General features: G+C 39.5%; 1 protein-coding gene across 1 annotated transcript in view; it reads right to left on the reverse strand.

Moving 5' to 3' along the window:
- CD96 (CD96 molecule) overlaps nucleotides 1-23,784 on the reverse strand; it is a 110,583-nt gene that overhangs the window by 15,422 nt on the left and 71,377 nt on the right. The window contains exons 9-10 of the mRNA XM_003776170.5: nucleotides 13,339-13,407; nucleotides 12,757-12,828 (exon numbers count right to left, since the gene is read on the reverse strand). Coding sequence (XP_003776218.4) covers nucleotides 12,757-12,828; nucleotides 13,339-13,407 — 141 coding nt within the window. The remainder of the gene's footprint in view (nucleotides 1-12,756; nucleotides 12,829-13,338; nucleotides 13,408-23,784) is intronic.

Consider the following 23,784-nt stretch of genomic DNA (forward strand, 5'->3'; position numbering starts at 1 on the left):
CTGCTAATTTAATCTAATAATTATAAAAAAGGATATTAATGAATACTTAAAGCAAAATCATTAAACTGTTCCATAGGATACACAAGAATGTCCTCAAACAAAGTGGGAGTTGAAGGGATTCTTGTGGTTCCGATGTCTATAATAGGGAAGGTTTTAATTATGGCCACTTAGAAGCAGGAAAAGATATGGAAAGAAAACACTAGAAGGGGTTCCTCTAGCCAGAGTGTGTCATGCTCATTCCATAGATGAGCCAAAAAAAAAAAAATGGAAGAGAATGAAGGTCCAGGTGTGTTATGGCGGCCTTTAGTCAAGAAAAGCTGCCAATAGGACTTTGAAGACCTTGCTAGAACATGCATAGGGGAAGAAAACACTTTGTACTTGTGGGTCGGCTGACAGTCTTGCTGAACTGTGAAAACAAAACATGTCAGCAGTGAATTATCAGACCCCTGTGGTCACAGGCCTTGTCAGCTGCTGAGTGAGTCCTTTTGAAGCATTTAGAGGCAAACCTTCTCCTTGAGTGGATGGCAGCAAACTCAGACAGCACATATGGCTTTTGAAATAGATCTAACAACTCATTTTGTTTATTGCCCCATCTCTGGCAAGAAAGATTCACTCCTTGGCAGACACCACATATCTGTATTTGATAAAAGGCCTGCAGTGCAATGTAAAGTAAAATAACTATAGTAATACATGGTTGTAATCAGTACAAATATATTACATCCATTCATTTAAAATATTAGCATACATGATGTTCATAGTTAAAAGCTTTCTTGTGCGTCAAGACCAAATCAAATGAGCAAAACAAAAATAAAACAAACAATACCCTCAGCTCTCCCCTTTCCTTGTTTCTTCTTAGATGTCAACAGCAGCTGCAGTTGCTGACAAAGGTGTGTGATCAGGCCCTCCAGAAGAGGTAAGAGTCCATTCTTTAGGGCTTGATTACAGGACAATTTGTCATAGCTATTTCCATCTGGGGTCACCTGAGAAGTAAGAGTGGTTTCATACACAGCTTTTTTTCAGTCTGAGTTCAGGGAGCTGTTCTTATTTTCAGTATAACTCTCTGATACTGCATATTAATTTTTTGTTCTAGACAGAATATCAAGGCCTATTGATGATGATGGACTAAGCATTTTTTAATGATTATGCCGTTAGCTGGAATTTGATTTCCAAAGAGCAATAACTAACTGAAAAACAATTGGGACTAGGCCTAGATTTAGGTAAAATTATGAAGAAGGAAGTTTGTTCTGAATAACCTTGTAGTTTTTTGCTCAATATGGTATGGTGACTTCTTTAATTTCTTACTTTCTGACCTTGATGTCTTTATTTTGTATCTCATCAAAGTATGTTTGCAAGAAAGAATGGGATAAATTAATTTACGCTAAAGTCTAAATGGCTGAATAAGCACTATCCATTTAAGGAAAATGGGTATTTAAAAATATTTTCCATTTCATGTTTATTATCAGTGAGTCAATATAGAACATTTTGTAATGGTTAGTGACGTGTGAACACTAATAGTTTTCAGCAAGTATACAGTGCCAGGCTTTTCTGGTCAATATTGATTTTCCCCAAGCGAAATAACCTAACACAACACTATTTCAGGAGATGGTGATACCATCAGCACAATTACAAATTACAAACATTACAACACTTAAAAGTATGCCATTTTCTTTTTGTAATTTCATAAAACTTCTTTTTGGACTTCTACTAACTTTCCCAATTTTAAAAGACCCCTCAAAATAATTAAAAAATTAAAAAACGTAAGCCACTTTGGAAAAGTAGGGAGTTATTTTTCTAATTTTGACTTTGAGGTTTTTTGTTTTTGTTTTTAATCTGTTAACAACATGTAGTGGGAAGTATGGTGAGAGAGGTGAAGAAAATGGAGTTTCCCATTGATGGATTCCACATGTCTAAAATACTTGAATATATAAACGTAAACTTTCAAGACCAGAAAGATATTATAAAAAATAGTCTTTCAGCAAGATGGAGAGATGAAAAATTCTGGTATCTCTTGCTCCTGCAGGAGAGAACATCCTGAAGAATGCTTGTTTATAGAATCCTCTGTAAGACAGAGTTGGCTACTTCTAGTGATTCATCTTTTGATGAAACAATACTTTCCTGAATGCTTATCCACTCTATAATTTAGAGATCTAATTTTCAGAATGTGAAAATTTGGCTAATTTGTATGCCCTTTTAAAGTCTTCTTGGGAGTCTCAGCAGAATTATGTTACTATTGTCTCTCTTTTTTTTTGAGGCAGAGTTTCGCTCTTGTTACCCAGCTTGGAGTGCAATGGCGCAATCTCACTCACTGCAACCTCTGCCTCCCGGGTTCAAGTGATTCTCCCGTCTCAGCCTCCCAAGAAGCTGGGATTACAGGTATGTGCCACCATGCCTGGCTAATTTTGTATTTTTAGTAGAGATGGGGTTTCTCCACGTTGGTCAGGCTGGTCTCAAACTTCTGACCTCAGGTGATCCACCTGCCTCAGCCTCCCAAAGTGCTGGAATTACAGGCGTGAGCCACCATGCCCTGTCGCTATTGTCTTTTAATTGACTGAAATGTTCTGTGTACTTCAAGGCAACATTATGTTCGTTAACTGCATGAGGTAATTCTCCTTTGAATCCTTTGAGTACACATTTTCACAAATCCACAAACAAACACTACTTCGACATTTGGATGATAAACACCAGCTTGACTGATAAACTTCTCTACAGCACCACTATCTGCTGAAAATATGAACATGGATACTGTTATTGGAGCTTCTCAAGTAAATTATTATATCCTTCCTTGAGCACAACATCAGATTCTTCCACGATTTCTTTAAATTTCATTTTTTGGTAAAGTTTGTTCAACAAAGACACTATTGACGGGCAGCATACTATTCTACCATAAATGGGTACTTCTCTTGAAGTTAACGGGTTCAACTTCAATAATAAAATATTTTTCCTTTAGTTGCAATAACCTCTTTGACATTCACCTGTGACAAGTTTATAGTTGTCAATCATATTATGACACATTAGGCATCTTTTCCCTTGGTAGGAAAATCTACTTAGTGTCATATCAAAGTCCATTATTACTAAAGTTTGGCATCTTCCTTTAATAAAACCACAGATAATTTGTTATTTTTGCAGGGTTCTTGATGCAAACTGAACTTTTCTGGAATTCTTGCATCATTTTTACATGCACAGCAGACTTTTGATGAGTCACTTCTTAGCTAGTCAATATTCCTTAAGGCATTCTGAGTTCTTCTGTTTTCGATTTTGTCCTTGAACAACAGTATAGGTGGCAAACAATATCCAGAGATGCAAGGCCTGGACACAGGAATTTCGATGATCTTGATTTTTCATCTCATCTTCCTTTTCAAGGTGAATATGTACTGGGCCAGCACCACCTCTGCCACCAGGATGCACACACTGATGCTAGCTTCTGTGCCCAGTTTTGCCATGTCCACCTGGTCCACAAATGTGGCCCTCATACTCTTGCTGACAAAGATGACATTCACAAGCTTTGGAAGTATGGGGCTTGTGCCTTAACCATGGGGAAACCCATGAAGCCCTCAGAAATTGGTGCAGGCATGCTTGACCATGTATCTGTATCACAGACACAGATACTGCATTTTTTTTTTTTTTTTTTTTACAAATTGTAGGTTTGTGGCAACCCTGTGTCAAGCAAGTCTATAGGTGCCATTTTTCCAACAGCATGTGCTCAATTCATGTCTTTGTGCCACATTTTGGTAATTCTTGCAATATTTTAAACTTTCATATTATTGTTGTATCTACTATGGTAATCTGTGATCAGGGATCTTAAATGTTACCATTGAAATTATTTTGAGGCACCACAAACTGCACCCATAGAAGATGGAGAACTTAATTGATAAATGTTGTGTGTGTTCTGACTGCTTCACTTGCTAGTGGTTCCCCCATCTGTCTTCCTCTTCTTGGGCCTTTTTTTTGTTTAAATCTGAGACAAAACAGTATTGAAATTAGGCCAATTAATAATCCTAAAACAGCGTCTAAGTGTTCAAAGGAAAGGAAGAGAAGCACTTTTCTCACTTTAAATCAAATACTAGAAATTATTAAGCTTAGTGAGAAAGGTACATCAAAAGCTGAGATGGGCTCAAAGCTAGGCCTTTTGGGCCAAATTGTTAGCCAAGTTGTGAATGCAAAGAAAAAGTTATTGAAGGCAACTAAAAGTGCCACCTCAGTGAACACATGAATGATAACACTGCTGACATGGAGAAAATTTGAGAACATGCGGTGTTTGGTTTTCTATTCCTGCATTAGTTTGCTGAAAATAGCAGATTCCCACTCCATCCATGTCCTTGCAAAGGACATGATGTCATTCCTTTTTATGTCTGTACAGTATTCCATGGTGTATATGTATTACATTTTCTTTATTCAGTATATTATTGGTGGGCATTTAGGTTGATTCCATGTCTTTGCTATTGTGAATAGTGCTGCAATGAACATACCCTTGCATGTGTCTTGAATAATAGGATGATTTATATTCCTTTGGGTATACACTCAGTAATGGGATTGCTGGGTCGAATGATATTTCTGTGTCTAGGTCTTTGAGGAATCGCCACAATGTCTTCCACAATGTTGAACTAATTTACACTTCCACCAACAGTGTAAAAGCATTCCTTTTTCTGCACACCCTCATCAGCATCTGTTGTTTTTTGACTATTTAGTAATAGACATTCTGACTGGTGTGAGATGGTATCTCATTGTGGTTTTGATTTGCATTTCTCTAATGATCAGTGATGTTGAGCTTTTTTTTCATGTTTCTGGCCACAAGTATGTCTTCTTTTGAGAACCGTCTGTTCATGTCCTTTGCCCACTTTTTAATGGGGTTGTTTGTTTTTTGCTTGTAAATTAGTTTAAGGTATTTATAGATGCTGGCTATTATACCTTTTTCAGATGGATAGATGGCAAAAATTTTATCCCATTCTGTAGGTTGTCTGTTTACTCTGTTGATAGTTTCTTTTGTTGTGCATAAGCTTCTTAGTTTAATCAAATCCCATTTGTCAATTTTTGTTTTTGTGCAATTGCTTTTGGCATCTTCATCATGAAATCTTTGCCCATCCTATATCCTGAATGGTACAGCCTAGCTTTTCTTCTAGGGTTTTTATAATTTTGGGTTTAAGTCTTTAATCCATCTTGAATTGATTTTTGTATATGGTGTAAGGAAGGGGTTCAGTTTAAATTTTCTGCATATGGCTAGCCATTTCTCCCAGCACAATTTATTAAATAGGGAATCCTTTTCTCATTGCTTGTTTTTGTCAGGTTTGCCAAAGATCAGATAGTTGTAGGTGTGTGGTCTTATTTCTGGGTTCTCTATTCTGTTCTATTCATCTATGTGTCTGTTCTTGTACCAGTACTATGCTGTTTTGGTTACTATAGCCCTGAAGTACAGTTTGAAGTTGGGTAGCATGATGCCTCCAGCTTTGTTCTTTTTGCTTAGGGTTGCCTTGGCTATTTGAGATCTTTTAAAATAGTTTTTTTTTTCCAGTTCTGTGAAGAATGTCAATGGTAGTTTAATGGAAATAGTATTGAATCTATAAATTGCTCTGGACAGTATGGGCATTTTCATGATACTGATTCTTCCTACCTATGTGCATGGAATGTTTTTCCATTTGTGTCATCTCTGATTTCTTTGAGCAGTGGCTTGTAGTTCTCCTTGAAGAGGCTCTTCACTTCCTTTGTTAGCTGTATTCCTAGGTATTTTATTCTTTTTTGTGGTAATTGTAAATGGGAATTCATTCATGATTTGGCTGTCAGCTTGCCCATTGTTGGTGTATAAGATTGCTAGCAATTTTTGCACATTCATTTTGTATCCTGAGATTTTGCTGAAGTTGCTTATCAGCTTAAGAAGCTTTTGGGCTGAGAAAATGTGATTTTCTAGATATAGAATCATGTCATCTGCAAACAAAGATAGTTCAACTTCCTTTATTCCTATTTAAATGTGCTTTATTTCTTTCTCTTGCCTGGCTGCCCTGGCCAGAACTTCCAATACTATGTTGAATAGAAATGCTGAGAGAGGGCAACACTGTACCGGTTTTCAAGGGGAATGCTACCAGATTTTGCCCATTCAGCAAGATATTGGCTGTGGGTTTGTCATATATGGTTCTTATTATTTTGAGGTATGTTCTTTCAATGCTTAGTTTATTGAGAGTTTTTAAGATGTTAAATTTTACTGAAGGTCTTTTCTGCATCTTTTGAGATAATCATGTGGTTTCTGTCTTTAGTTCTGTTTATGTGATGAATCACATTTATTAATTAGTGTATGTAGAACCAGCCTTGAATCCTGGGAATGAAGCCAACTTGATCATGGTGGATAAGCTTTTTGATGTGCTGCTGAGTTTGGTTTGCTGGTATTTTGTTGAGGATTTTTGCATCGATGTTCATCAAGGATATTAGTCTGAAGTTTTCTTTTTTTGTTGTATCTCTGCTAGGTTTTGGTATCAGGATGATGCCAGCCTCATGGAATGAGTTAGGAAGAATTTCCTTCTTTTAAATTTTTTAGAATGGTTTCAGTAGGAATGGTACCAGTTCTTTGTTCCTGTGGTAGAATCCAGCTGTGAGTCCATATAATCCTGAGATTTTTTTGGTTGGTAGGCTATTAATTACTGTCTCAATTTCAGAACTTGTTATTGGTCTATTCAGGGATTCAGTTTCTTCCTGGTTCAGTCTTTGGAGGGTGTATGTGCCCAGGAATTTATCCATTTCTTCTAGATTTTTTAGTTTATTTGCAGAGAGGTGTTTATACCATTCTCTAATGATTGTTTGTATTTCTGTGGGGTCAGTGGTAATATCCCTCTTACAATTTCTGATTGTGTTTGATTCTTCTCACTTTTCTTCTTTATTAGTCTAGCTAGTGGTATATCTATCATATTAATCTTTTAAAAAAAAACCAGCTCCTAGATTGGCTGATTTATTAAAAGGATTTTTGTGTTTCTATCTCCTTCATTTCAGTTCCAATCTTGGTTATTTCTTGTCTTCTGCTAGCTTTGGGGTTTGTTTGCTCCTTGTTCTCTAGTTCTTTTAGTTGTGATGTTAGTTGTTAACTTGAGATTTTTCTAGCTTTTTGATGTGAGCATTTAGTGCTATCAATTTCCTTCCTAGCACTGCTTTACCTGTGTCCCAGAGATTCTGGTACATTGTATTGTTGTTCTTGGTTTCAAATAACTTCTTGATTTCTGCCTTAATTTCATTATTAACCTGAAAGTCATTCAGGAGCAGGTTGTTCAATTTTTATGTAGTTGTATGGTTTTGAGTGAATTTCTTAATCTTGAGTTCTCATTTGATTGTGCTGTGGTCTGAGAGACTTTGTTATGATTTCCATTCTTTTGCATTTACTGAGGAGTGTTTTGTTTCTGATTATGTGATCAATTTTAGAGGAAGTGCCATGAGGTGATGAGAAGAATGTATATATTCTGTTGTTTTTGGGTAAAGAGTTCTGTAGATATCTATCAGGTCAACTTGATCCAGAGCTGAGTTCAAGTCCTGAATGTCTCTGTTGATTTTTGTCTTGATGATCTGTCTAATATTTTCACTGGGGTGTTAAAGTCTCCCCCTATTATTGCATGAGAGTCTAAGTCTCTTTGAGGGTCTCTAAGAACTTGCTTTATGAATCTGAGTGCTCCTGTATGTGTGCATATATATTTAGGACAATTAGGTCTTCTGAATTGAACCTTTACCATTATGTAATGCTCTTCTTTGTCTTTTTTTTTTTTTTTATCTTTGTTGGTTTAAAGTATGTTTTGTCAGAGACTAAAACTGCAACCTCTTCTCTTTCCTGTTTTCCATTTGTTTGGCAAATTTCCCTCTATCCTTTATTTTGAGCCTATGTGTGTCTTTGCATGTGAGATGGGTCTCTTGAAGACAGCATACTGATGGGTCTTGGATCTTTATCCAGCTTGCCATCCTGTGTCTTTTAATTGGGGCATTTACCCATTTACATTTAAGATTAGTATTGCTATGTGTGGATTTGATTCTGTAATCATGATAATCATGATGCTAGCTGGTTATTTTTCAGACTTGTTTATGTGGTTGCTTCATAATGTCACTGGCCTGTATACCTCATTGTTTTTTTGTAGTGGCTGGTAATGGTCTTTCCTTTCATTTTTAGTGCTTCCTTCAGGACCTCTTGTAAAGCAGATCTGGTGGTAATGCATTCTCTTAGCATTTGCTTGTCTGAAAAGGATCTTATTTCTTCTTTATGTATGAAGCTTAGTTTGGCCAGATATGAAATTCTGGGTTGAAAATTATTTTTTATGAAGGTTGAATATAGGCTCCCAGTCTTTTTTGGATTGTAGGATTTCTGCTGAGAGGTTCACTGTTAGTCTCATGGGCTTCCCCTTTGTAGGTGACCTGGCCTTTTTCTCTGGCTGCCCTTACCATTTTTTTCTTTCATTTTGACCGTGGAGAATCTGATGATTATGTATCTTGGGAATGATCTTCTCATGGAGTATCTTACTGGGATTCTCTGTATTTCCTGAAATTAATGTTGGCTTGTATTGCTAGGTTGGTGAAGTTCTCCTGGATGATATCCTGAAGTATGTTTTCCAAGTTGGTTCCATTCTTGTCTCTTTCAGGTACCCCAATCAGTCATAGGTTCAGTCTCATTACATAATCCCCTGTTTCTCAAATGTTTTGTTCATTTCTTTTCACTCTGTTTTCTGTTTTTGTCGGCCTGTCTTATTTCAGAAAGACAATCTTCAAGCTCTGAGATTCTTGCCTCCACTTGGTCTATTCTGCTATTAAAGCTTGGGATTGCATTGTGAAGTTCTTGTAGTGTGTTTTTCAGCTCTATCTGGTTGGTTATGTTCCTCTCTATACTGGCTATTTAGACTGTCAGCTCCTGCATTGTTTTATCATGATTCTTAGCTTCTTTGCATTGGGTTACAATGTGCTCCTTTAGCTCAGTGAACTTCATTTTTATTCATATTCTGAAGGCTACTTCTGTCATTTCAGTAATCTCAGCCTTAGACCAGATCTGAACCATTGCTGGGTAGGTGTTGAGATTATTCGGAGGAAAGGGAGCATTCTGGTTGTTGTTTTTTTTCTTTTTCTTTAAGTTTTCAGTGTTTTTGTGCTAATTCTTTCTCATCTTTGTGGGCTTATCTGCCTTTGATCTTTGAGTTTGCTGACCTTTGGATTTTTTTTGTGTTTTGTTGTTGCTGTTGTGTTTTAATTGTTTTCTTTGAATAGTCTGGGCACTCTTCTGTAGGGCTGCTGTGGTTTGCTATGGGTCTGCTCCAGACCCTAGTCACGTTGGTTTTTCCAGTACCTGGAGGTATCATCAGTGAAGGTTGTGAAACAGCAAATACGGCCACCTGCCCATTCCTCTGAAAGCTCTGTCCCAGGGGGGTACTGACCTGTTGCTGGCCTGACCGTGCCTGTAGGAGGTGGTTGGAGATTCCAGTTGGAAGATCTCACCCAGTCAAGAGGAATGGAATCAGGGACCTGCTTAAAGATGCAGTCTGGCTGCTTTTTGGTAGAGCAGCTGTGCTGTGTTGGAGATCTCTTCAGCCCCCAATTGATTTGGGCTCTTTAAGGCCCACAGCCTGAACTGGCTGAGATGCCCAAACAGCAAATGTCTGCCTCACCCACTGGGCACTCTGTCCCAGGAAGAAATTAGCACTCTGTTGGCCATAGAACATGGGTGGGGCTGGCCGGAGGCCCTGGCTGGGAGGACCCACCCAGTGAGGAGGAATAGATCTGGGTCTGTTCAAAGAAGCAGTCTGGTTATTCCTCAAGAAAACAGCTGTGCTGGGGAACTGTGCTGTGGAACTGCCTCTGCTCTGTTTCATTTGGACTTTCCAATGCCTACAGGCTGGAAGGGCTGAGTCATCCAAACAACTAAGGTGATGGTACACCCCTCCCACAAGGCACTCTGTCCCAGGGAGACATCAGAGTTCTGTCCATAGAATACAGCTAGTGGGGGTGGCTGGAGGCCCCAGCTGTGAGGTCCTGCCCAGTGAAGAATGGATCAGGGTTATAGCTATTGTTTTGGCTGGCTTCATAGTATTTCATTGAGTTATCCTATTTGCCGTTTCTTATAACTGAACATATTTTTCACCCTTTTAATACCCTCACACTCCTACTCATATATACAGATTTTGGATTACTATCAATAACATCATAAATGTTTTCTCCCTGTCTCATCCCTTATATCTCCATCAAAAGCAAATGCTGTCCTGAATGTTTATAATTATTATTCACTTATAAAGCTTAAAATTTTATATCACATATTACGTCTAAGGCATATGGTGTTTGATTATACTTGCTTTAAAATTTCATTAGAAAATATGCCATATGTTGTTATTTGGTATTTACTTTTTAATTCAACATAATGTTATTAAGATTCATTCGTGCTGTTGTATATGGTTGCCATTCACTTATTTTTCATTGCTGTCTAATACTATATTTTATTAGTATACTACAATTTATTTATCTGTCCTCCTGACTATGGCCATTTAGATTACTTAAAGTTTTTGCTATATGAACAGTGTTTCCTTCAAATATTTGTGTGCATATCTCATGCATACATGTACTAATTTTGGAGAGATTTTTATATCTAGGAATAGAATTGTTGGATTATAGGTATGCACATGCTCAGCTTTGAAATACAATGCCAAAGGATGGTGGAATGTGATGGTACCACCAGTAACATATAAGAAATTATGTTGAAAGGATGTTGGATAAATCCTATTCAATAGTTGGCAATATCAGATTTCTTAATTTTTGTAAATTGATTACATGTAAAATGATTTTCTAATTCTAGTCTTCATTTATATTTCCTGATTACCAGAGAGACTGAGCATTTCTTTCTTTTTTTTTTTTTTTTATTGAGATGGAGTCTTACTCTGTCATTCAGGCTGGAGTGCAGTGGCGCAATCTCGATCTTGGCTCACTGCAAGCTCCGCCTCCCCGGTTCACATCATTCTCCTGCCTCAGCCTCCCAAGTAGCTGGGACTACAGGTGCCCACCACCACACCTGGCTAATTTTTTGTATTTTCAGTAGAGACGGGGTTTCACTGTGTTAGCCAGGATGGTCTCAATCTCCTGACCTCGTGATCCGCCTGCCTCAGCCTCCCAAAGTGCTGGGATTACACACATGAGCCACTGTGCCCAGCCGAGACTGAGCATTTCTTTAGATGTTTCTAGCCACGTGTGTTTCATGTTTTGTGGTGTAACTTTTGTTCATTTTGTCATATTTGTTATTAATTTGTAGGCATTCTTTGTAATCTCTTGATGTAAAATTTTGATCCTTAGTCAATTATATATTCCTGATTCATTTTCAATTATATGTGTGGCAAATATGTTTCCCAGATGATACCTTGCTTTTTGTTTTACTTTTTAAAGATGTCTTTTGATGAACCCAAGTTTCTTAATTTTATTCTAATTTTTACATATTTTTTATGGTTATGTCTTTTTGTTAAGCCCTTCCCTACTCCAAAGCAGGAAGAAATCCACATTTATTTTATTACATGTTTTAATGTTTTGCTTTTGACATAAAGATCTTAAACTATATAGAGTTATTTTTGTGTAATGTGCATGGCAGCAGTACATTTTAATTTTTTTTCTTATCAATAATCACTATTTCTAGGTCCTTTTGCTGAACAGTCTCCTCTTTTCACAGTAATCTGCCATACCATCTTTGATAGACACTTAATTTCCATTTATTTTTAGATTTCTTTCTATGCTCCCCCTTCTGAATACTGTCTTTTCAATTCTTGTATTTGGGTACTGGGTTCACAGGTGTCTACTACATTATTAACATATTTATTAAAAGAAATATGTTAAATTACAGAGGGTCATGCATCAACCAATGATGAAAGTGTCTCATGAATTAAATATTATGATTAATTCAAATCTGTGAGCCTGAGGGCCATCGAAAAGATAAAATAAATAAATAATGCTACAAAGAGCAGTCCTATTCATGTTCTTTTTCTCTCTTTCTTGCCTAAGGACAAGTTCCCAGGAATGAGGGAGCAAGTGTATACAAAATACTTTTAAAGATTTTAACTGTAAAACTTAAATGCTTTCCAAAGGGACATACACATTACCCTTTGTGGCAAAGAGTCTAGCATTTAAATTCAGAGTTCTGGCCCTGTGGCATCCATTGTCCTCTCTCCTTTTGCTCCAGCCTCCTTCCTTACCACTTCCCCACCACACTGATCGTTGTCTAATACCACTAAGAGGCAATATATTTCTTCTTCAGATCCTGTCTGTATCTGCTAAAGCAGCACCTACAGACTCTACTGCTAGTTGGCCAGATTAAAAGGAACAATGAAACAATTTCTGGCCTCACGTTGGTCCCTCTCTTTCCATTTTTATTACTGATATGCATTTTCTAGCTAGTTTGCTCTTTCCCCAAATATACTCACAGCTTGCTCTTTCGGGTTGACTGGTTATAGCATTGCTCAGATGTCACCTTCCTCAGTAAGACCTTTCAAGACTGCCCATTTAAAATGGCAACCCTTCACTCTCTATTCCCACTGTCTCCCTCCTGTGCCTTTTTTTCATATAACTTATCACCACTTGTCTGTCTCCCCTTAATCAGAATTTGGAGCTTAGATCTCTTTTGTCCATGGGTGTAGTCTCAGCATCTACAACAATACTTTAAACATGATAGATGCTTTGTGAACATTTGTGAATATTATTACAAACAAAGCACATAGATGTTGTTCAATATATCTGTCGGATGAGTGACTGAAGTCCAGGGGACTCAAGGGACCCACGATTATACTTAACATTTTTTGGCATCTGTCCCACTGGAGGTCCAGGGATAGTTGAAGCCTCGGGTAGTCATACTGGAATTGCTGGCTGAAAGACAAAATTATTTTCAGAATCCAGCTTTTTTCAAAAGCTGTAATTTAACTTTGCTTTGATGCACAGAATTTTTAATCTATGTGACTCTGGGGAAATCTGAAATTGAAAATGTGCTTCCCTATGCAGGAACACTAGCTGGCACATTAATCAAAAGCTCTGTAGTTTATGTTTAATGCCAGCTTGTCACTGATTTGTGTTCTTTTTCTGTTCTTGTCACAAACTCAGATCACTGAGAGTATTGTGAAGACTACTTTAATATTACCTTAAAATCCCTTGACAAATAAAAGGTACAATATAATAAATCACCAGCCCTTATTTTTTAAGATTATAGAAATTGTCATATCAATATATAGTCACTGCAGAGTAACCCAAAACCAAGATATTAACAAACATCAAATGAAAAATACTGATGTTTGCTGAAACGTCAACATTATAGAAGCAGTAGTAAAACTTGTGAGTGTGTTGTCTCTTTCCAATCATGTAGGAAAACTTTGCTGAACTCACGTTGAGGAGTGGTGTTTGGTCTCAAGGCACTCAAATCTACAAGGGTCACTGAAGATGTGGCTGGATATCCTATTTTGAAAATAAAATTCCCAAATTATTATACGTATTTACATTCGTATGTTTAACTGTGCCACTACATTTAACAAGAGCCTGGAATATTAGAGTTGGAAAGAATCTTAATGAACAGCCTCATTTTATAAATGATGAAACCGAATCCAAAAGGAATATGCTTGTGGTTAAATAATCAATATCCAATATCATTTCTTTGCTATTAACCCGGTTCTCCTAATTCTAAATGTATTATATTCATACTTTCAAAATATATTATTTCAGTGTCTACTGTATGCCAGACTCTATTCTGCACGCTGGGGATATAGCAATAAACAATGAAGACAGGGTGCCTGCTCTCATGAAACTTACCTTATAGTGAATTTTCACAAATACTACTGTGAAAATAGTATCTTCACATGCTAAATATGGTTTCATATTTACTTCAATTGTTCGTCTGCAAAGTCATTTCTCCATCTTTATGCTCCATAATTGTTACATTCTCTTCCTTCCCCCTCACTCCCCCAAAATGAAAGACTGATTCATATTCGTTTGAAAATAGCTCTGTATTTTAGAACTATTATATAAAGCAAGGTAGATTAAAGAAGAAGAAAAATATCCAACAACAGTCCATTGAAATCACGTTTATATCTCTTGGAGAGAAAAATTTTAAATACATTTTGTGTGTATTTCTCTTTTGTTCCAAAATGTATTTAAGGTGGTTTATATCAATGTGCAGTACAAGAAGATAAAAGCAGAAAGGCAAAATAGGAACAAGGAAAATACAGTAGAAAAATTATGTTGAGTCCTGTTGAAACCTAAACAGGGATAGTGGACAAAGTGCATTTCCTGATGTCCTATGCTCTTAGTAGACGTGGGTCCCACATTTGGTCTGACCTTTCTGGTAGGAAATGCTAAGAAATAAATAGTATAGGTTATGCGATTGATGAATATAATAAGATAAAAACAGTATTATTATGAATAGCTAGAGAAATAGTTATTCTTCTTGTTGTGATTAAAAAGAAACTTTTCCCCAGCTCTTCATAAAAAGAATACTATATAATGTGTAAAGTATCCTATAAAATATCCTTACAGTATGATAGCCAGTATGTTCATTCATCCTCAAGCTTTAGTTAGTAGTGAATGGCAGCCAGCTTTCCTGGTACCTCAATTATGTGAAAGGGCATGCCTTAAATAGAGAACATAGGCAATCAAATCAAATGAATAAGTTGGCATTGTGGTTTATGCATTTATAAGTAGTTCACATCCATAGGTCATCAATGATAACCTTTTTTTGCAATGCAGCCTATCAATGAACTACAAAAAGATGCTTACACACCGTGGCTTCATGATTAAAAGAGGCATACATATAAAATACTTAGAAGAGTGCCTGACATGTAGTAAATGCTAAAAGGTATGTCTTAGAATCTGTAAAACAGGTCACTTGCAGTTTATCAGATGTTGATAATACAAGCATATTCTAACTATAGGCCACTAGAATCTCCTGAGGAGTTCCAGAATTGTCCCATTTACCTTGGTTTTTCTGGAAGAAAGTTGATCTAAGGTAACTAATTCCTTCTTCCCCAGGCCTGGCCCAAGTCAAGAACTACATTCCAAAGTGGTGTACTAGAAAAGGGCTAATAGTCAGAAATAAAGAATGTGATAGTAGGCTGGGGCATAAGCTTTGCCGTAGGGTAGTAACTTCTCACTGGCAGAATGACCTACAATTCTCCTCTGCCATCCCACTGAGCCATCAGTACCAGATTCTTGTGCGGTAATTGTAACTTCTAGCTCACTGCCTCCCACCATTCATCAAAGGCTGTATTAATAGAAAAATTGCACAAGATTGACTACCTAAAGCATATATGATGCTTTTGTAGATTGCTTTGAACTGAGTATTGGAACTACATCCTAGTCACTGTGGAATTGCTCTTATATAGTACTGAGGATTTTCCCATTGGCTGACACTAGATGACAGTCTAATACGATGCGGGGAGGGGTCGCCATTGTTCACTTGCAGTGAGAAAGTTCCTGGGACTGTGCTCCACCACGCCCTCTAGAGGAGGGCCCAGGCAGTCTCTGCATTAAGAGCGGCTGTGCTTCTGGACAGCTGCCTTGTTACACCATTTTACAAACCTATGGACCACCAAGTGATTTATAATTTTATTTCTCTCGTTGAGAAGACTTTGCTTTTGTTCTCTCTGCAGCAATTCCTTCAGTTACCTCTTTTCAAAATTCTGTATTGTTATGTATTTTTAAAGTTACTACATATTCCTTTTGGGACAAGACAAGGTAAAAATTACATAGAAGAAAATAAATAAATTAGGTATAAGTAATTTGAACACTGTGAGATACTGAGAGATATGACAGACTCTTCCTAATGAATAAAGATGGTTCTTTCCTCCTTCCTCCCCTCCCTTCTCTCTCTCATGCTGAGAATTAACCTCCAAAAGTATTTGCTGAGAGACTTGGTAAGTAAATTCAAAGGAATTGTTTTTAACAGTGGTGCTATGATAACAATAGTCATAATGAGGATGATGAAAAAGATCTAGGAAATAAATATCAAAGAACTTAATATTTATTTGTAAACTACATGACCACTACGTAGAAATCTCAGTCTAATAAGCAACTGCCAGCAGCCTTTAAAAATGTATCTTACCTGCAAGCAACAGACACTTTCCTATGCCAGCCTGGTTGCCTACGCTGGGTGCTGGCACTGACCAGGACATGTGATTTAATTCTGGCAGGAATCACAGGCATCCTGATGAAGTATAACTTGATTGGGAATTTCATTTATATTAAAATGACTGATTAAATGTTCTCTTCTGGAGCTCAGAAAATAATGTGACATAAATCATTTCTCAGGGTTTACTGCAGGAGAAGGAGAACTCACTCATTTGATTCTACCTATTATGTTATTTAGGGACCTTGTTGGGGGAGAAACATGCCTCAGGAATGCATGCTGCCTTAGTCCTTGTGTGACTATGTCTCTGCCCCAACTTAGACATCTACGTTGCTTTACCCTTCTCACACGCAGTGCTGTGGAGTACACTGAGGGCTGAATACATGCCAAGTGTGGGGAACAAAAGGATCAATGATACCTAGTCTCCTAGTCTCTTTTTCCAGGGAGCACAAAGTTATTTCACTCCTATTGGTCTCCAGCTGAATTTTCTTTAGACTTTCACTTGAGGGTCTGAACCAACTTGACAGGTTATTGGGAAAATGATCCCTTTACTATGGGACCTCACTCATTATGTAGAAGTCAGAGTTAAAGTCTTTTAGAGAACTATGTAGTTCCTAGATAAATTAAATCTACCCCTCTCTCTCTCACTTTACACTATGGTTCAAGGTTAAGGCCCCTTCACATTCCATGACCTGATCGCTAACAATCTTCACATAGTCCTCTCTTGCTACTCTGTGCATACATTTTTTTATTTGTTCAACCAACATTTGAGAGTCTCTAAATTTCAGGCATTGTGCTTGGCACTGGGAATATTGCTCTCCCGGAATTTAAGTTCATGAAGGAGATGGACATCAACCAGACGATCACATAAGCCAATTCAAATGCTAGAACATATTAAAGCAGGGATAGCCCAGTCAGAGTCCCAGGAAAGCTTTCCCAAAGAATTTAGTGGGAGATTGTGGCCAGTGGAGGGAGGGTGGGAGCTTTCAGGCAGAGGGCATAGCTGTGCAAAGGCCCAGTGGGTGGTCTCACATGTCATGGATTAGTAATAGCCATGTCTGGCACCTGTCCATTCCAGGGCTGGGCTTTTACAAGCCCTCAGGGGTGTTTTTTCCATGTGCTGAGTTGAACAGATTTGTGAGAGCTAGGTGGGGCGTTACCTGCGAAAGTGCATATCCAAGACAAAAGCAGCCAGAGAACAGTGACCAAACTGTGGCACAGTGTGCAGCAACACTGCTTATTTCTTAGGAGTTTTGTTTTGTTTTGTTTTAAAAAGTCCCTTCTTAGAACCTGACCTGGAGATTCTGTAACTATATAAGAACATGTCTGACTGTCCCTTGATATCATGCAGAGAATTAAAAAATTTTATTTGCATTCCTCATAACCATGTTTTTGAAAGATTCATATTGATCATATATTTCCAGATGTGAGAAAGCTTGCTTTGTACCTTTTGTTTTAAGACTAAGTTCGTATTTCACAACATAGCAAAATCTCTTCGATATTCAATAGTGTGTTCTAAATCATGAGATACTATGTAGTCAAGTAAGATGACAAACTCTGTGATAGGGAGTTGATGGCTTTGTTTGCCGATTGTTTATTCCTTCTTCAATGTGAATGTTTATTATTATCAAATCTTGCAAGTATCCAGAGTTACACTATAATGACCCACGTCTCCAGGAAGTAAGATGAAATTTAGAGGTAAACACTACTTCACACAAAATGTTTTGTTTATACTGGCTCAGAAATGGCCATGAGGTTACATGAAGAGGTTTGAAGCCTTCCTGGCTCATTTCTATTTTAACTCTTTAAAAATTTTCTCACTAAAATAAAAAAAATCCACCCTTTTATGCTATCACTGGAAATTCAATTAAGTTAGAAGACAGCTCCAGTCAGTGCTGAATTGAGTGGGCAGACAGAAACATGTTCCAAAAGAGTTAATTCTGGTCATCTCCATCTGACATCATTAAGCAGAACTGAATCTCTTAACTTATACTCTTGGCAGTCTTCCTAGTGACCTAACTGCTAGAGAAAGGAAAGGTAGAGGAAGGCTAGAAGATCTGTGGTTGGTTAACTTTTGAGAAATACTGAAATATTTTCCAAACAACATAGATTTTAAAAATAATTTAATATGGACCTACTGTATGCCAAATAAAAGAAGCAAGTGAGCAGTTGCAAAGTAGCATAAGGAGAGCATAAAGGATAAGCTGGTAACTTAAAAAAAAAGTGAGGCCGGGCGCAGTGGCTCACGCCTGTAATCCCAGCACTTTGGGAGGCCGAGGCGGGTGGATCACGAGGTCAGGAGATCTAGACCATCCTGGCTAACACGGTGAAACCCTGTCTTTACTAAAAATACAAAAAATTAGCCAGACATGTAGTCCCAGCTACTCGGGAGGCTGAGGCAGGAGAATGGCGTGAATCCAGGAGGCGGAGCTTGCAGTGAGCCGAGATCACGCCACTGTACTCCAGCCTGGGCAACAGAGAGAGACTCTGTCTCAAAAAAAGAAAAAAAAAAAAAGAGAAATAAATTATAAATTTGGTCATTGTTTCCTCCTTCAAGGAATTAAAAATTACATATAAAGGTCTTGATTTATTTTGAGATGGTTTTTGCTTACTAGACTCTTAATCATGACATTTCTTCCCAGACTGGACAGTATGAGTTGTAGCTTCATTTTTTTTTATGCACTTTCACATTTGATTCTCATAATAATTGTATGAACTAGATAACATTACTCTCATTTTTTTAAGACAAGGAAACTACTATAGAGGTGAAATTGTCACGGGATCCTTGGGGTGTTGCTTTGCCAGCCAGAAATTCTGTGGCCAGTGGCTCCTTCTGCCTGAGTATTGCTCACACTTCTGGGCTCATTCCATCCACTTGGTTCGGCAGGCTGTGCTTGGTCTGTGCTACCAGCCTGGATCCCACACCTGCCAAGGGTGAGCCAGGTGCAGAGCAACAAGAGGTGTGTGAACGAGTGAGCATGGGGTCTGGCCACTGCACACAGCCAGGCACACTGGCTGCTGAGGCAGGGTGGGAATCTCCAGGCTCCAGCATGGGTGCCGACTCTGTGTGAGGCTGCTGCTGGACCAGATGTATTGCAAGCAGTTTCTGCTGCAGGCACTGGTGTCGGGACAAGGGGAACACTGTGGCACCTGAAAGCTTGGAGATGCCAGGAACTGTAGAGCTCCAAAGACGGTTTTACAGCCCTGGCCCAGGAGACCTTAGGTCTGGGCTCCCCGAAGGGCCACAGCTCTTCTCTCCTTCTCATTGCTTGCAATGTGGTGAGCAGGTGGGAGGTATGTTTCAGCTGGGTTTATGTTACAACTCTTTCAGTCCCTCCACTCAGTGGGTCCCGAGTTCTTGTCTCGCCACCAAGAAGAATGAGGTATGCAAACAACTGGAGGGTGAGCAAGGTGGACAGGAGCTTCACTGAGCTACAAAACAGCTCTCAGGAGACCTGAAGTGGGTAGTTCCTTTCCATATGCAGGCTGTCCCAATGAGTTTCCAGCTCTCAGTGGAGAGGAGACCTGTAGTGGGTAGCTCGTTTCTGCAGGCAAGTCGTCTGGATGAGGAGACCCATAGTGAGTAGCTCCCTCCCACAGCGTAGTCTTGACTTGTTTCTGAGTCTGGCTGAATCCCCGGTTTTTCATGGGCTCAGAAGGGAGAAAGCGCATGGTGATTGGTTCACAGATGGTCATAGGCGGGCCTGGAAAAAGCACTATCCAATTGGCCCAATGGTCATTGATGAAGTTATCACTCATATCCATGGACTTCACCTGGAACTGGCAGCCTGGCTCCCAGGCTTCAGGCCATGCCTGGCCTGAAGGTGGGGTTTCACTGGGGACCTACACCTTTCCATCCAGGAACCTAGTCAGCCTCCCATTGTCATCATGCCTTCCATAGCCCAGGCTGTCTGCACCAAATGGCACCTGCAGGCCTGCACCCAGCTGACCTCAGCCCATCTCCACCTGCTGCCTCCTTCCTGTGCTCCTTGGCACCCAAAGTCTGGAGGGGGCCAAGGTGGGGGATTGGTGTGTCAGTGCTGCCCCAAGCATGCACACATCTGGCCAGGTTGTGACAGTGCCTGGGCTGAGGCTCAACTTTGCTCCGAAATTGGAGCAGGTGCTAGGAGTGGGAAGAGTCCAGGGGTGGAAGCAGGCTCTTCTGAGCCTGCAGAAGCGGGGGTGTTACCAGGACTTCGAGAGCGCAGGGGTGTCAGGGTCTGGAGCCACAGCTGGGTGGCTGCAGCTGCCCTGAGAGCCCAGGGCTCCTGCCTTGCCAAGTCAGTAGGGGGCAGACTCCCTCCTGTTCCCAGCCTCTACAGGCTCAACAGTCCCAGCCAGGCCTCCCTCACTGCAACTGGCATCCCCACAGCAGCTAGTCCAGTTGGGCAGCTGCTGCCATCAGAATGACTTGCTCTAGGCTACAGAGCCAGTAGGTGGCAGAGACAACAACTGAACCCAAGGCTGTCTGACACTAAAGACTATATTTATTCCATTCTGGTAGCCTTATAAGTGTAGTTAGCCTTGCTGCAGCATGCATCATCAGAACCAGGGCCTAGCCACAGAAGAGCTCACTCATGATGTCTAGCACACAACCGCCCAGAATAGCAGGCCTTTGATAGCTTCTCTTCCTGTCCCACCATCACCTTTCAGCTTCCTGTCATAAGACTACCCAGACATCAGCCCTAGCCAGATGGCTTTTCTTTAGGGAGACATCCTCTGCATTCCCTAAAGCCTTCCTTTGTTAATCTCTTCTTTTTTGTACTTGAAAAAATTCTCCATTTAAAAAATATTTACTGAATTATCAATACTTATTGGTAACCATGTGTTATCATTGTTCTAGGTGATACAGCTATATCAGTAGACAAATAAGATAAAAAACACTGCCCTCATCAGATTTACTTTTTTTGTGTGTGGAGAGGAGCCAAACAGGTAACTTATAGACGGTGTTAAAATGTGTTATGGAGAAAATACAGCCAAAAAAGGGGAACAGGAAATGGGGTGGGAGGCAGCTGCAATTTAAAATATGATGGTCATGGAGTACCTCATCGAGAAGGTGACATTTGAACAAAAATTTTCAGAAGATGAGGGTGTGATCCATGTAGATATTTGGGGGCAGAATTTTTCAGGCATAGGAAGTGAGGTTAAAAGGCCCTGAGATGAGAGAAGTCCTGGCATGTTGAAGAAACAGCTACGAGGCTAGCTTGGCTGAGCAAAGCAAGAGAAAGGGAGAGGACAGTCATGGGGGATAGATATATCAAGTAGGGTATAATGTGGCTTTTCATGCTAACTGTAGACTTCTGCTCCTCTTTACTGCCCACTTCCCTCCTCCCCTCACTAGATGTTGGTCCTTGTGAGCCTGGTTTTGTTTACATCAGTATCTATCTCAAGTAGATACATAATTCTAAACCTAGATTATTTGCTTTCATTCTAAACCTAGATTATTTTTATTAAAACACACACACACGCAGACACACATACACACACACCCCTTAGACAAAGACAGACTGGTCAATCAGCCACTCTATTTCCTACCTTGGGTTCTTACTGTATTTCCAAATGGATTTAGAGGGTCTAATAATAGAATACAACATGTTGACACTTACTGTGAACCAAGTGCTATAGTAGGTATTTTGTTTGCTTAGTCTCTTCTGTTGCTTTTAATCACCCTGAGAAGAAGGAACCACCCACATGAAAGCTTTCCCTTTTCTGCATTCTCCTGTCTCCCTTCATGTTCCTCAAGCATCCTCACCTTTGGCCAATGCTTTTAGAACTCGGTGTTTATTTTCCATCCATCGCACTATTGCTGAGAACTACAGCTTTCTGTGGATCCTCTCAGTGGGTTAACCATCACCTCATCATGTTTGCTTCATTTTCACTTTATTTCCTTTAACTCTTCAATGGTTAATGCAGAACAAAATTTTTAAATGGAATCCCTGTACCTTCATTTCAGATGAGGTTCCAAAGGTTAAGAACCATAGTACAGGGCACAAGCCACCTCACATTGAAAGCAGGGTTCTAGCCCACCTATGCAGGACATTCGAGGCAGTGTGGAGTGGGACCTGTCAGTGCTGGTCCATCATCAACCTCAAAGCTGTGTGATGGGGTGGGAGCAGCCTGGCTAAGAGTTCCTTTGAAGGGTTCTGTGCATCAGGCCCTCCCTCATGGAGAAGATGAAGAAGAATCCGCTCCTTCACTTTAGACCAAGTGAAGTGTGGCTCTGAGAGAAATACTCAGATCTCTTGACCTGTGTGTCCTGGAATTTAGGACAAAGGGGCAGGCTGGAGAGGTTGCATTAGGAGTCCATGGTTGGTTAGCGGCTCTGAGTGGGCATGGAGAAGACAGACAGGGCCACACTGGTGAAGAGGAGCACTTCCCCCATAGAGTAGGCAAAGGTGCATATTTTTCCAGACATAATAGGGTGCCGTGAAAAGAATCTCACTCAGGAAGAACACCTACAGGAACAAAGAAGCCTCCAAGAGGAGCTGACCTTCAGAAGTTTAGAGGCTGCAGGGAGAAGGAAGCAGAAGACCAGAAGAGAGGCATGGCCTGCACCAAGGGACAACAGCCAAAGGACAGTCAGGGATTTCTGAAAAATCTGCCAGAGTGCCCCATGAAGTCAATATGGCAATTTTTATTCTCCTTATCCAGAGGACACCTAAGTCAGATTACATCCAGCCTATTAAGGAAGTTCCTTACTTACCTACCTCTCTCTTCTTCTTACGCCATTCCCCATAAAGAGGGACCCAAGCCAGCAGCTAGGAGTGGAGGAGAGGATGGAGCCAAGCCAGGGAATCAGAGACATTCCCTGTTTCTTCCCTACCCCCACCTCACATATCCCAGCCTTTCCAAGTTGAGTTAGACCCACACTTGGGGGAAGGAAGAGGAAAGAAGTTCTGGGCTAAATTAACTTTTTTGAGTTTTGACATTACATTTGACAAGAGTTTTTAATTATTGACACAAGTCTGTTCTTGTGGCTGAAAGGGACCAGATGGCATTTATTCTATGGAAATCACCAAAAAAGCCAAATAATCTGTCTGAAATTTCTTTTAGAGGCCAAGAAAAAAATATTCAATATATCTCATTTGAACAGAGAAGAATGGAAAAACTAAAAATTATTCTTTGCTAACCTACCCTGTTTAGCTTATTTAATCAACCAAGTATAAAGGTAAAAATTATTTGTAAGTTTCAAGCTGCTGGTTAACTTATCTGGTTAGTCAGACTCTGTTATCTAAGATTTTGCCTTATTCCAATGTAAAACTGAACCTAAAAACTTAACTTATTGTCTCAAATAGAAATATTTCCATTGGGCCTTTCATTCTATCACTATAGCACCTATTGGCATAGCACAGACTTAGACTTATCTATCTAGTTTCTGGACAAATGTGTAATTGCCCTCCATTAATTTACCTGCAGCACAAAGAGCCTTTAAACACAGTAGTGACATTAACTGGACAATATAGGCCTTCAACTACATCTAAACACATTTGAATCAGCTTCATCAATCTGCGTGGTCAGGATAACGTGGGCACTGACCTTCAGCCCAGCATAAAGGAGACATGTGGTGTGAAACCTAAACCTAAACCTAAACCCTGCATAAAATTGTTCTCATGTGGGAGGCGGATTGTTTGGGGCATGTGCTGACTAAATGGGGAATAATAATGTGTATTGCTGGATTACTGGTCCAGAAAGAGTTTCAGAACTCCCTTGGGGAA

The sequence above is a fragment of the Pongo abelii genome, chromosome 2 (genome assembly GCF_028885655.2).
Source record: "Pongo abelii isolate AG06213 chromosome 2, NHGRI_mPonAbe1-v2.0_pri, whole genome shotgun sequence".
NCBI lineage: Eukaryota > Metazoa > Chordata > Mammalia > Primates > Hominidae > Pongo > Pongo abelii.